Genomic DNA, 14881 nt, shown 5'->3' on the forward strand with positions numbered 1-14881 from the left:
TGCCCGCTACCCGCACGGGTATACCCGTTAGTCCCGATAATAACCGATATTATTAATATTAGCTATGTATTCAATCTTTAATACTTTATAAAATCTAAGTGTTCTAAGAGATCTTTAGAAGCATTTTTATATTCCAATGAATATTTAGTTGAAAACTCACCGGAATTAGTTATAGAGTTTTCCTTTACTTTTATTCTTAATCTATTCAAAGCTTACCATCAAAATTAATACAGTAAATTAATTAGGAAACATTGCCGGCTAATAGGGTTTTCAAATTTCCTATTTTAGTTAATTAGTAACAAATATTTTATGTCCTATAAATTCATTATCTTATAAATTTATTTTCGGGTCGGGTACGGGTACCCGCAATGTCGGGTACGGGGTACCCGACACGGGTATCGGATAATCCCGGTCTGTTGCGGGGCGGATATTGGAACAACAAATATAGCTAAAATCGGATACGGGTACCCGACATGTCGAATATGGGTACCCACGGGTAACCCGTTTCGCCACCCCTATCAAAAGTATATCAACAAGAAAATTGAGGAATATCGAGAAGTGTCAAAATTTTGAAGATCAAATCCCCAAAGAATTGTGAAGTTATTTTACTAAAACAATGAACTTTTTTTTCACCGGAAAACACACCCTTTTACAGGTCAAAAGGAGAACGACAACCAATCGTCCAGAGTTATAATCGACCGATTAATGGGCTAACCAAATCGGCTAACCAAATCGAACCTTCGATCGGCTCGAACAAATAGACGATATATTACACATAGTAGACGGACATGCACCAAATACTGAAATACAAACCAAAGGGTAGACTAGCAAAGATATAAAATTGATATAACTTTCTTGCCCAGAATTATTTACAACACTAAGATGATAGATAAAGAAACTGAAGCAAAAAAACAGAAATTTCAACCAAAAAAAAACACCACCACAAGGAACTGGTGATCATGAGAGGCCAGCCAAGCTCCGAGTAGCTGAATCTTCGACAAATTTTCCATTTAAACTGAGCTGACTGGCTGCAAACCAGATAGAGTCATGCCCCCCTGTTTGTTAGCAGCATTTCACAGTCGCTATATTTAGATGGCACAAGACAATCAAGATTTCTTAGGAAGGGGTGTTCGAGGGAGAATGGAGTTGGCTAGCTCTTCGTTTAGCTTGACTGGAAGTGGCGGCATCTGCTTCATTGATTCTGGCATGTCATCCAAGCTGCATAAAAATGTACCACATAAGATTTTAAGATGAACGTAAGTTTAGAACTCTAATATTTGCTATGGGAAAAAAAGATAGCAGAGCATAACGGAAAAGTGGGTCGATACCAAAAATATGCTAAATTAATTTCTATGAAGTCAAATAAATCTACCTTACAGTTGTAAAATAGCACTGATCATTTATACTTAATAGTATATGAAGACAGGATTACATGTAAAGATCAACAAATTTTGATATAACGACATAAAACGCCATTGATATTTCCAAACAAAGGAATAGAATGAATGAGAAAATGGGGCAAGTAAGATGCCACATTACTCAACCCTTATACCCCATTTTCTTTTTCTTCAAAACGAGTCACCAATTTGGAAACTGTTGAGATTATGCTCTTGCAAGTAGAAAAGGTTCATACAAACATTGATGAAAAGCAACTCAAATCCGAACCTCTAAGATGCTCTTGTTGTACTTGAAGGACAAGGGAGTAACAAGTAAGAAATTCCCAGATCTGGACTGAATATATTTTCCATCTGTGTTTCATTCTGGGGTTGCTTACCAAAGAATTCACCAGCTTTAACCCAAATTTGGGTTTAAACAATATTTTAAAGGGTTATTGGTCCTTCAAATCAAAAACTTTGACCAAAACTTGGTATCTTCCACGAACTTATGCAGTGCAGTGAATTTCACACGATTTGGAAAATTGGCGAAGTTTGGGAGAGATTTTAAAACTCAAGTAACGCACAAAACAACGTCATCTACACCCTTAAAAGCTACGTCGTTTCTTATGTTGACTGCTGTTCAACTACATAATCAAACATGCCACGTCAAAGTTACTTTAGGGAAAAATCAAATTCGTGGGAAATTCGCTACAAGATGTAAGTTCATGAAAGATTCAAGATAAAGTTTAAAGTTCGTGGGAAATACCAAATTTCGGCCAAAATTTGTAATATTAGGGACCATATCCCTATTTTAAAATATGTTTTAATAGTGAACATTTTAAACTGTAGCAAAATAAACAAGCCCAAAATTTTCTGATAGCTAGAGAAATTGTCACTGCATAATCTTTTCAATATCCAACAGTTTTATTCCTCCAGATTTCCAGCGAGCCTGGAAATGGAATCGTGTGCAGTATACTTATAGTTGCTGGAAAGCTGTGGGCATGTTTATTTTGCTAAAAAATGTGAGATTATTATTAAAATGTTTAGGATTTAGGGTTTAGGGTTTTTGAAGTCTGCCTAAAACCAAAATCAGGTCAAAGTTTATGTTTGGCAATTACCCTTCAGTTTATATACATCTGGAGTGACGTGGGGCCAACATTACACATGTTCATATAATTATTTATAAAAGGTAAAACTGTCCGCAGCGAATATTTCACAAATAAAAGAAAACATAAAAGGAACAAATGAATTAGGTGAAGCTGGGCTGTAAACTTTGACAACAACACCACATGAACAACACAAAAAGCCCAAACCCTATCGATGCAGCAAATATCAACACTACAATACATGGAAATTAAATCATGCTTTGGAAGGAATGTAAAGCTATATTAAAACATAAAAATAGTAGACTGCTTTGGACGTACTCATTTAGGATTGACAGGATATTAGCTCGAGCTTGGCAAAAGAGATTGATGTTCTCATTAATCTGCAAAAAAGATATGCAAACATGATATAATCAATATCAGTGTTCTAGGGAGTAGCTTTGTGCCATGTCATACCTAATGATAAAGTAGTCAAAATTTTAATCTATATACTTCAAATTAGAAAGGCTACGAATATAAATATGAACAAAGAAATGAAGAATAATGCATTAGTTAATTCAGCTACAGATTCAAAGCAATACAACTGACTTGACACAAAGATGGTCAAGCAAAACCAAGAGAATTCAATTGTCTAAATGCAAAAACGATTGTTATTATAGGACCTGGCATGCACAATTGGTTATTATTCTCATCCACTTATTTTCCCGTACATGGTATCTTTCTTCTTTCCAGATTTATAAATACATGTCCTTGGATGTTGAAGGGAAATTATGAGTATTGCATTGAACGGCATTTCCGAGGCTTTCCGTGAAGGAAAGAGGGCCTTCTTTTGAAAGAGTTATCTTTATTTTCAATACTATTTCACATTTTGTTTACTAAGTGTTTGACAAATTTCCATTTGCTTCTTTTCTCCAACAGCTGAAACTAGATGTCGTTGGCCGAGCCTCTATTTATGGAAAAATATCAAGCAAAGTAAACAGGATCATGGAGTTCCAATTATAAACTAGTCTACAATATTTCAACTAATATTTGATATCCACAAACAATTGGTGAAAAATGAATGCTTATTATATCAATCACGATTATATGACAAAAAGCTAGTTCAGTACTCAAGGTACTGAAGCCGCAAGTACCTTGCAAGCAGAAAAGTTGGTAGAAATTTGATCCAGGGCCTGAGCATTATGCTCAAGAAGTTGTCCAGCAGCACCACCGATAGCTGAAATTCACAAGTTCAAAGTGTCAAATTTGCATACATGTTAATGTTCAGAAAGAAAATCAATGTCATCAAGATCTAATAGGCATCAATCCTCATAAACAAATACAGAAAATATCACCGAATTTATGTGCTTTATGATCTTTCCACAAAACACACATTTGCTATACATGCCCGGAGCATCTAGTTGGCAGTAGGTAAATCAAAACCCAAGTAAGAAACAATTTTCAAATGATTCCATATTTAAACCTTTACTTTCTTTCTAGGGTATTAACTGAAACGTAAGGACATATGCTGCATGCACTACTGACCATTAAATGGGATTCCATCATCACTGTCAACTGACATCACTGACTGAGCATAGGCAGGGCCATTGGTGCGGTTTGCTACTTGAGATGATTTCGGCAATGTATCTGAAACTTTATCCTGAAAATCCAAAATACAGCAATAATGGAGGAAAATATTAGTTAGACCAATTCGACATATTTACAGATAAGTTATATATAGATTGATTAATATCTATTAAAAGCTAATTATGTCAGCATCACAATCCAGGTAAGAAAGTCCCCTCAGTTTGGAAGATCATAACATGAACTGTTAGTACCTTTTTGTCTTTGTTTTTCCTTGATGAACCATTATCATCTTTCCTTCTCTTGCCATTCTCCTTTTTCTGAAGATCAGAAAACCAAAATTAGCATTAACATAAAACAGATCAATAAAAGTTGCTTCTTCTTTGTTCAACGTTACTTCTTGCTGTTCATCATCATCATCATAGATTACGCAAAATTTGAAATAAAGGGCTATAATCATGTTAATTTAAATTTCATTTCTTCCAATAGACTCAAAAAATTTCATCAATTAATGGGAATTTATGTAGAACAGTCCCAATCAAATATACCTATAACTATACTACTGGTTATTGTTTTCATGGACACTAAACTCAACCGTGTAACCTCTATGCCCCAAACGTTTAGGGGAAATATATACCACCCCCTAAAAACTCTGCAACTTAATTCTTCTAGAAAAGCAAGGCATCATAAACGGCATTATAATATTGAAGTATATAATGTATTGATATTATCAATGTTACAAGAAGGCAGAGATGATATTTATAAGAGACATACTTTTGCCTTTCAGAGAGGGAAGCAAAGAAATTTCGATTACTTAGAATATCAATAACTATAACTTCTGTATTTCAAAAAATTTATTCGTTTCTGTGGCAGGAAAACATTGTGGTCATCACGTAATAAAGTGGCACATGTTATCTTTATCATAGAAAAAGTTGCATACTACGATCACAGTTGTACTATGTCCTTAGTTCTCCCCATGCCCCCATCTGTTATCTCCAGTTCCATTGTAATCATTGCATTTCAAAGACAAACCATGAATTTACATTTACATTGGCATTTAGAAGCAGATGGAACTTCACAATCCAGCATTTCTTATCCCATAAAATTCTTCTGAAAGTCGTATCCTAGAAACTTTAGTAGCAAAACGTGATAAATAAAACACAAAAAGTGAAAATTGAAGAAAATGTTATCTCACACTCATCCATCTGCAACGTAATGCAACATCCCGAACTGTCTTATCTTGTAGTGCTTTAGCAATTATTGCATACCGGACAACAGTTGTTTCTGAGGCATATCTGCAAAAGGTAAGGCAAAAAAAATAAAAACAATGCAGGTCAAGATATGGCTTCACACCCAACCCAATGTAGGTAAGAGATTTCCTCTTTTGGCAAAAATTATTCCTTTTAGTTTTTAAACAGGAGTATTAGTGAAAACAACACTAGCAGTAAGTAAGGGAATCAAAAAACCAATCGCCAAATATGCAGTTCCACATAACATCAATACCATCATTTAAACAGATGAAAAACGGTAGAAAAAATTCAAGGACAAGAAATTACTATGCTGAACCAAACCATACCAACAATCCACATTCTCACATCCGAAACTATTCCGAGCAACAAAAATTAAATTCAAATAAACCCTACCATAATCCGAACAAGAATCTAAAACACACACAGCACACATTCATGATTTGGAACACAAATAAACCACAGCATCTCAACTCAATTAAACTAACTTTGCCAACAAATCTTCGAGCTTAGACTGTTCCTCTGTGGTCCAATCAAGGGATAAACCAGGATTGTGGCGGAGCCCTCTCTGGTTCGGCTTTACCGCCGAATTCTCCTTGGCCGACGCCCCGCCGCCGTTGGCCTTATCTGATGTGACGCGCTTACTATTACCGGAATTAGCGCCGTTACTATTCGCAGGAGCTGAAGGATTCGCACTCGCAGCCATAAAATTACAAAAAATTGTATGAAATCCAACGCAATCAATAGCAGCTCTGAACTGAAATTGACAGCAATTTGGATAAAAGCCTGAATAGGTATCCCGGGAAAGGAGGAATAAATTAATGAGCAATTATAAAGCAGATAAGCATGGACGGCAGGAGTCGAGAATCCGTTCAGATCGGCGGTTACTTTTTGGAATATAAAATTGGCTGATTTTCTTTACTACTCCTATTTGGAGTATCACAATGCACGAATACGATATTTTCAATTTATTAATTTTAGCCTGTAAATTAATTAAATAAAATTAAAAATAAGATCATCATATGGACAAAATGAATAACAAATTTTAGCTACATGAGGATTAAAAATATAATACATTTGAAACAATTAATCACAAATTATAAAACATAAGTTATATATATAAAAAAATATCAAAATCATCTATAACTACATTGATCACATTAAAATTCATATACTATCCATTCCACAACTAATATCAATCCTACATTATTAGATATTAAAATTAGTAGATGGGATTAAAGTTTACAAATTTCAATAAATAACAGATAAAATATCAACAAAAAGAGTCAAATAATCAATCTGTTATAACATAAAAAGCTTCATGATTTTTTTTATATTAACATAGTAGTATATTACAAATATTAACACATTGACATTAGAATCTCAGCACAAGTAACCGAATATATCAATACAGTTTTATTGATATTGTACATGCATTATGTTGAAATTATTTGATGCATTTATTGATATAAATATGTTTATCAACATATATGAAAATTAAAATCTAAATTATAAAATTTCATCATCCGATCGTCGTCGAAACATATGCAAGTGAAATCTTATTAGAATCCTTATGAAATCACCTTTAATTTGTTCATTTTTTACGAAAAATTAATTTAAATCGAGAGAATTACGTAAATGTAAAGTTTTAAGATAATTTTGAGGAGAGAGAAAGTGGTTAGTTTTAACTATGATATATGAATTGACATTAATATCCTTTAAGTTTATTTAATATTTTTTTTGTAATTTAAAATATATTTTATTTGACGTTATTTAATCATTATACTTTTTAATCTAATGAAAAAGATTTAGTCTTAATTTGAGAATGCTAATTAATTAACAATTGATGAAAATCATGTTAAAATAATAATTAAAAAATAAATACTCGGTAATGCATAAAGTGATTGACAATAAGAGGTGATTGTGAATTTAGGGTATGCTATCAAAAAACATACTAGTATATTAAACAAAAATAAATAATGTCAATCACAAAACAGTTATCAAAAATCATACCAGTATATTAAACAAAAATAAATAATCTCAATCACAAAACAGTTGAGTAAGCAAATAAAAAGTGTATATCAAACATTATTAATATACAAACACGAAAAAGAATAAAAAAAACACACGATCCACATATACTGACAAAGAGTCCTATTAACCACAAATCCACCCTTAAAGACCGAACTAGAGACTAAATTAAGGCCACTCATTTTTCTTAATCTTATGGTTATGATTAACTTACAATTAATTTAATATTTTATTAAATAAAAACGTTTTTTTTTTAAATTAATATTTTTTAATTTTTTAATTTTTTTTTACATTTTTTTTTATTCGATAAAAACTTGCTGGAGTAAATAATGAACTATATTCACTACATAATGAACTAAATGAATGTATGTTATGAACTTATTACTTCATTCAGTCGTGCTATTACTTCATTCCGTTAGTTTATTAGTACTTCATTTATTCATACTATTACTTCATTCTATTAGTTTATTACTTCATTCCGTTAGTTTATTACTTCATTCAGTCATGCTATTACTTCATTCCATTAGTTTATTACTTCATAATGTGTTATGACATAATTATCTTTCAGTTGGGTTTAGGGTTACTACTTCATTCCGTTAGTTTATCACTTCATTCAGTCATGTTATTACTTCATTTCGTTAGTTTATTACTTCATTCAGTCATGTTATTACTTCATTCTATTAGTTTATTACTTCATTCCGTTAGTTTATTACTTCATACAGTCATGCTATTACTTCATTCCGTTAGTTTATTACTTCATGCAGTTATGTTATTACTTCATTTAATTAGTTTAGTACTTCATTTAGTTAGTTTAGTACTTCATTTCATTAGTTTATTACTTCGTAATGTGTTATGACATAATTATCTTTCAGTTGAAGTAAATTCATTATATAATGAATGCGAAAAATTACTTCATAACATACATTCATTTCGTTCATTATGTAGTGAATATAGTTCATTATTTACTCCAGCAAGTTTTTATCAAATAAAAAAAAATTTAAAATAAAAAAAAATTATAAAAATTATAAAAAAGAATTAATTTTTTTTAAAATTTAAAATTTTTTAAAAAAAATTAAAAACGTTTTTATTTAATAAAATATTAAATTAATTCTAAATTAATCATAATCATTAAATTATTTTAAAAAATTTTAAAAATTTAAAAAAAATAAATTAAAAACGTTTTTATTTAATAAAATATTAAATTAATTCTAAATTAATCATAATCATTAGATTAAGAAAAATGAGTGGCCCAAATTTGGTGTCTAGTTCGGCCTTTAAAAAGAATTCGACATTGATCACAACTCTATTGACAAATATCGATATAATTAACGGAATCGATTAAAAATAGTTCCATGGTGTCAACTGTCAACCTTTCTCCCTTTATTAAAAAAAATATCAAGCTTGAGTTTTATGAGATAAATAAATAGGAATATGTGATATTAACCTTTCATAATGTTATATTTATTGGCGAAAAAAAGGAACCATAAAACTCTTCTAAAATCTTTCACATTTTCCCTTTAGGATAAAAAAATAATACTACTTTCTCAAATTTCCCAAAATTAAAACCTACATATCACACACCTTATGATGAACGGCTGATTGCCTTCTTTTGCATATCAAGAGTTGTTACCATTTGGCATTAATTTGAGGAATTAGTGTATGAATGTCTTAATTGCATGGATTATCGAAACCCCTCCCCCTCTCTTTTATAAAATGAGACATGATTTTGTGCATGATATATAAATTGAACGGTTATAAAAATTTAATGGAATTAAAATATTACCATGGAATATGTACTTGTCATATTTACTTTTATTCTTCTTTTTTATTTATTAAAAATGGCAGTTTACTGAACCAATGATAAACTTAATTTGAGGCTAAAATGTGTTTGCGATGAAAAGAAGGCTAACAATTGAAAAACACGATATGAACTGATTTGAGGCTAAAATAGAGTTGATTCAATAACTAGTGAAAGACTAATACTTACGGAGGTGTTCGGTTGGCAAGACTAAATCTCATGATTAAATATGTATCATGTTTGGCTCATAAGATTAACCCCTCAACTTAATCCTAGATGGATAGTCTCATGATAATTAGTCATAGACTTCCCCCTCCAACTAAAATAATCTCACAACTTAATCCTAGATGGATAGTCTCATGATTATTAGTCATGACAACCGAACGCCACCATAGTAGTAAAACAATACTTTCTATTGATTTCACATATGAATATGTAATCACGTACAAATAGACGATATATTACACTTAAGAGGGTGTTCGGTTTGCATGATTGTATCTCGTATTAAATATGTAATGTGTTTGGTTCATGAGATAACTCAATCCTACATGGATAATCATGAGATAATTAGTCATAGCTAACTCCATATGACCAAAATAATCTCACAACTCAATCCTAAATTATACCTTAGTATTATTTTATTTAGGAAACCAAACACCACCTCAATAGACGCACGTGCACCAAATACACACCAAAGGATAGACTAGCAAAGATATAAAATTGATATTACTTTCTTGCCCACAATTATTTACAACACTAAGAATTAGAGTTCTATACTACTACCGACATTTCTTACATAAGATGATGGATAAAGCAACTGAAGCAAAAACACAGAAATTTCAACCAAAAAACAACAATACAAGGAACTGGTGATAACGAGAGGCCAACCAAGCTCCGAGTAGCTGAATCTTCGACAAATTTTCCATTTAACTAGAGCGTACTTGCTGCAAATCTGATCGAGTCATGGACCCCTGTTTTTTAGCAGCAACTCACAGTGTCTATCTCTAGGTGGCGCGAGACAATCAAGATTTCTTAGGAAGGGGTGTTCGCGGGAGAATGGAGTTGGCTAGCTCCTCATTTAGCTTGACAGGAAGTGGCGGCATCTGCTTCATTGATTCTGGCATGTCATCCAAGCTGCATAAAACACCTTTCAGATTCATTAGAATGTCTGAATTACGCAGGAGGAGGACTATCAGTAACCAGAGACATAACTCTTAGCAACTTCTATAATTCAACCGCAGCACATGGGATATTGTCTATAGATACATTCTTAATCTATGGAATGCAGAAACTTGACAATGAGGTTTCACCAAAAATGAATCGAATGAGATTATAAGATGGACATTAATTTAGAACTCAACAGTTAGATATGGGAAAAAAGATAGCATAGCATAACGGAAAAGTGGGTCCATACACAAGACTCAAAATAAGGAGAGCACAAGTTTTTTTCCTTCCAAAAATATGCTACATTAATTTCTATGAAGTCAATTCTACATTAAAGTTGTGAAATAGGATCATTTAACTGATGAGATCATTTATAGTATATCAAGACAGGATACATGTAAAGATCAGTAAATATTTGTATGACGACATAAAACAGCCATTAACATTTCCAAACAAAGGGATAGAATGAATGAGAAAATGAGCAAGTAAGATGCCACATTACTCTTCTTCCCTTATACCCCATTTTCTTTTTCTTCAAAATGGGGCAAGTACATCACTCGCCAACAACACCACACGCACAACACAAAATGCACAAAGCCTGTTTATGCAGCAAATATCAACTCTACAATACATGGAAATTAAATCATGCTTTGGAAGGAATGTAAAGCTATATTAAAACATAAAATGAGTAGTAGACTGATTCGGACATACTCATTTAAGATTGAAACGATATTAGCTCGAGCTTGACAAAAGAGATTGATGTTCTCATGAATCTGCAAAAAAAGATATGCAAACATGATATAATCAATATTAGCGTTCTATGGAGAAGCTTTGTGCCATGTAATAACTAATGATAAAGTAGTAAAAATTTTAATATATACAGTACTTCAAATTAGAAATATGAACAAAGAAATGAAGAATAATATGAGTATTGCACAACTGACTTGACACAAAGATGATCTTGCAAAACCAAGAGAATAAATGTTCTAAATGCAAAAAGGTTTGTTATTATAGTACCTGGGATGCAAAATTGGTTATTATTCTTACCCACTTATTTTTCAGTAGATGGCGTATTCTTCTTTCTACATTTATAAATACATATCCTTTGATGTTGAAGGGAAAATTACAAGTATAGTATTGAACAGTTTTGCCGAGACTTTCCGTGATGGAAAGAGGACCTTCTTTTGAACGAGTTATCTTTATTTTCAATACTATTTCACATTTTGTTTACTAAGTGTTTGACAAACTTCCATCTGCTTCTTTTCTCCAACAGCTGAAACTAGATATCATTGGCTGAGCATCCATTTATGGAAATATATCAAGCAAAGTAAACAGGATCATGGATTTCCAATTATAAACTAGTCTACAATATTTCAACTAATATTTGATATCCACTGACTATAGGTGGAAAATGAATGCTTATTGTATCAATCATGATTATATGACAAAAGCTAGTTCAGTGCTCAAGGTACTGAAGCTGCAAGTACCTTGCAAGCAGAAAAGTTGGTAGAAATTTGATCCAGGGCCTGAGCGTTACTCTCAAGAAGTTGTCCAGCAGCACCACCGATAGCTGAAATTCACAAGTTCAAAGTGTCAAATTTGCATATATGTAAATGTTCATAAAGAAAAATCAATGTCATCAAGAACTAATAGGCATCAATCTTCATAAACAAATACAGAAAATATCACTGAATTTATATGCATTATGATCTTTCCACAAAGCACACATTTGCTATACATGCCCGGAGCATCTAGTTGTGCAGTAGGTAAATCAAAACCCAAGTAAGAAACAATTTTCAAATGATTCTATATTTAAACCTTTATTTTATTTCTAGGATATTAATTGAAACGTAAGGGCATATGCTGCATGCACTACTAACCACTAAATGGGATTCCGTCATCACTGTCCACTGACATCACTGACTGAGCATAGGCAGGGCCATTGGTGAGGTTTGCTACTTGAGATGATTTTGGCAATGTATCTGAAACTTTATCCTGAAAATCCAAAATGTAGCAATAATGGAGGAAACTATTAGTTAGATCACTTGAACAGATTTACAGATAAGTTATAGATTAATGTCTATTAAAAGCTGATTATGTCAACATCACAGTCCAGGTAAGAAAGTCCCCTCAGTTTGGAAGATCATAACATGAATTGTCCTTAGTACCTTTTTGTCTTTATTTTTCCTTGATGAACCATTATCATCTTTCCTTCTCTTGCCATTCTCCTTTTTCTGCAGATCAGAAAACCACAATTAGCATTAACATAAAGCAGATCTATAAAAGTTTCCTCTTCTTTGTTCAACATTACTTCTTGCTGTTCATCATCACCATCATAGATTACGCAAAAATTGAAAAAAGGAGATTCTACAATCATGTTAATTTAAATTTTATTTCTTCCAATAGACTCAAAAATTTTCACGAATTAATGGGAACTTTATGTAGAACAGTCACCATCACATATAGCTATAACTTTACGACTGGTTATTTTTTCCATCAACACTAATTCAACCGTGAAGCCTCTAGTTGGCATTGCCCCAAACATTTATGGGAAATATATCACCACCCCCTAAAAACTCTGCAACTTAATTCTTCTAGAAAAGCAAGGTCATCATAAACGACGAATTGAAGTATATAATGTATTGATAATATTGTAAATGTTACAAGAAGGCAGAGATCACATTTATAAGAGACATACTTTTTCCTTTCAGAGGAGCTTATGCAGTGAATAGCTCAGAATTTCAACTAAGTAGGGAAGCAAAGAAAGTGATTACTTAGAATATCAAAAACTACTCAAAAAATATATTTGTTTCTGTGGCAGGAAAACATTGTGGTCATCACCTAACAAAGTGGTTACATGTTATCTATAGTAATTATTGCATTTCAAAGAAAAACCATGAATTCACATTTACATTGACATTTAGAAGCAGATGGAACTTCACAATCCTACATTTGTTATACCATAAAATTGTTTAAAGTCATATCCTAGAAACTTTAGTAGCAAAACATGATAAATAAAACACAAAAAGTGAAAATTGAAGGAAGTGATATCTCACACTCATCCATCTGCAACGTAATGCAACATCCCGAACTGTCTTATCCCGTAGTGCTTGAGCAATTAGTGCATACCGGGCAACAGTTGTTTCTGAGGCATATCTGCAAAAGGTAAAGATAAACATAAAAACAATGCACGTCAATATATGGCTTCAATATTCCTTATTGGGACGTCCCAACAATGTAAGTGATAGATTTTCTCTCTTTCACTTATCTACTTTATTCTACTCTCCACTTAATTCACTAAGAAATGCTGGATACAGATTCATAGTTTTAACTTTAGTAAAGAAAATTAATGTGCAAGAGAATCAACTCAATATCTAAGGGAATCAAAAAACCAATCACCAAATATGCACTTCCTCATAAATGGCACAATCGGTAGAAAAAATTCAAGGACAAGAAACTACTATGCTGAACCAAACCATACCAACAATCCACATTCTCACATCCGAAACTATTCCGATCCAACAAATATTCAAATAAACCCTACCATAATCCGAACAAGAATCCAACAGCCAGTAACCACGCATCCAAAACACACAGCACATATTCAAGATTTCGAATACAATTAAACTACAGCATCTCAATAAATAAAAAGAAAAAAAACTAACTTTGCCAGCAAATCTTCGAGCTTAGACTGTTCCTCAGTGGTCCAATCAAGGGATAAACCAGGATTGTGGCGGAGCCCTCTCTGGTTGGGCTCTAGCGCGGAATTCTCCTTGGCCGACGCCCCGCCGCCGTTGGCCTTGTCCGATGTGGCGGAATTAGCGCCGTTGCTATTCGCAGGAGGTGAAGGATTAGCACTGGCAGCCATAAAATTACAAAACTTGTATAAAATCAAACGCAATAGCAGCTCTGAACTGAACTTGACAGCAATTTGGATAAAAACAGGAATAAATTAATAACTATATATATAAACTAGGGAAATTGCAATCAGATAAGCATGGACGGCGCGAGAATCCGTTCAGATCGGCGGTTAGGAATATAAAATTGGCTGATTTTTCCATATTAATATTTGCGGCATAAAAAGGGGGATCTATGCGAGATTAGACGCTTCCTTAAAAAACTTTTCGAATTCTTATAAAATTGAGTTTGATGAAGTTTTATAATTTAATAAATAATATTATCCTTATCAAATCCAATAAAGTTGAATAAATATATGAGCACGCGGAGATTAGCGAAAAGAGCACGCGCGATAACATCTTCATTTTTTAATCTATTTTAATTTTTACATGTCTTGATTAGGAAAAATGAATCTATTTTTTATTAAATAAAAATAATAATTGAAAGTTTATTTTTGTTCTATTCCTATGACAATTTTATGATTTTGCAAACAATATACTATTAATTAATTGCTTCGAGTTCTTAACATTAAGAATAATTTCATAAATATAGCATGCAAAATACTTATATAATTTTGATTTTTAAATTATGATTCATAAGAAGTTATAAATAGAGTAAAAATCTTGATTATTTATTAATTAAAACAAAATAAATTAATAATTTTATAAATCATGAAAGATTTTAAAATTGATATACAAAAAC

At 32.2% G+C, this 14881-nt stretch overlaps 2 protein-coding genes across 4 annotated transcripts; both read right to left on the minus strand.

Moving 5' to 3' along the window:
• Window positions 1-820: 820 nt before the first annotated feature.
• On the minus strand, window positions 821-6214 carry LOC125222845 (uncharacterized). Its single transcript, XM_048125688.2, has 7 exons — window positions 5778-6214; window positions 5238-5337; window positions 4297-4362; window positions 4004-4118; window positions 3613-3695; window positions 2801-2862; window positions 821-1218 (listed from the first exon to the last, which is right to left on the minus strand). Exons 1-7 carry the CDS (start codon window positions 5993-5995, stop codon window positions 1107-1109), a joined length of 756 nt encoding a protein of 251 aa, XP_047981645.1. The 5' UTR covers window positions 5996-6214; the 3' UTR covers window positions 821-1106.
• A 3603-nt stretch (window positions 6215-9817) lies between these two features.
• On the minus strand, window positions 9818-14421 carry LOC125222852 (histone H2A deubiquitinase (DUF3755)). 3 transcript variants are annotated; one of them, XM_048125714.2, is made up of 7 exons: window positions 13948-14421; window positions 13339-13438; window positions 12451-12516; window positions 12163-12277; window positions 11770-11852; window positions 10994-11055; window positions 9818-10265 (listed from the first exon to the last, which is right to left on the minus strand). In XM_048125714.2, the coding sequence occupies exons 1-7, from the start codon at window positions 14148-14150 to the stop codon at window positions 10244-10246; spliced, it is 651 nt and encodes a 216-aa protein (XP_047981671.1). In that variant the 5' UTR covers window positions 14151-14421; the 3' UTR covers window positions 9818-10243. The 3 variants fall into 3 exon arrangements, with proteins under 3 accessions (XP_047981671.1, XP_047981657.1, XP_047981665.1); XM_048125700.2 differs by having other exon boundaries at window positions 9818-10252; window positions 13948-14419; XM_048125708.2 differs by lacking the exon at window positions 9818-10265 and adding an exon at window positions 10280-10880.
• Window positions 14422-14881: the final 460 nt, after the last annotated feature.

This window comes from Salvia hispanica, chromosome 2 (genome assembly GCF_029641045.1).
Source record: "Salvia hispanica isolate PSC_SH4W2 chromosome 2, Shi_PSC_v1, whole genome shotgun sequence".
Lineage (NCBI taxonomy): Eukaryota > Viridiplantae > Streptophyta > Magnoliopsida > Lamiales > Lamiaceae > Salvia > Salvia hispanica.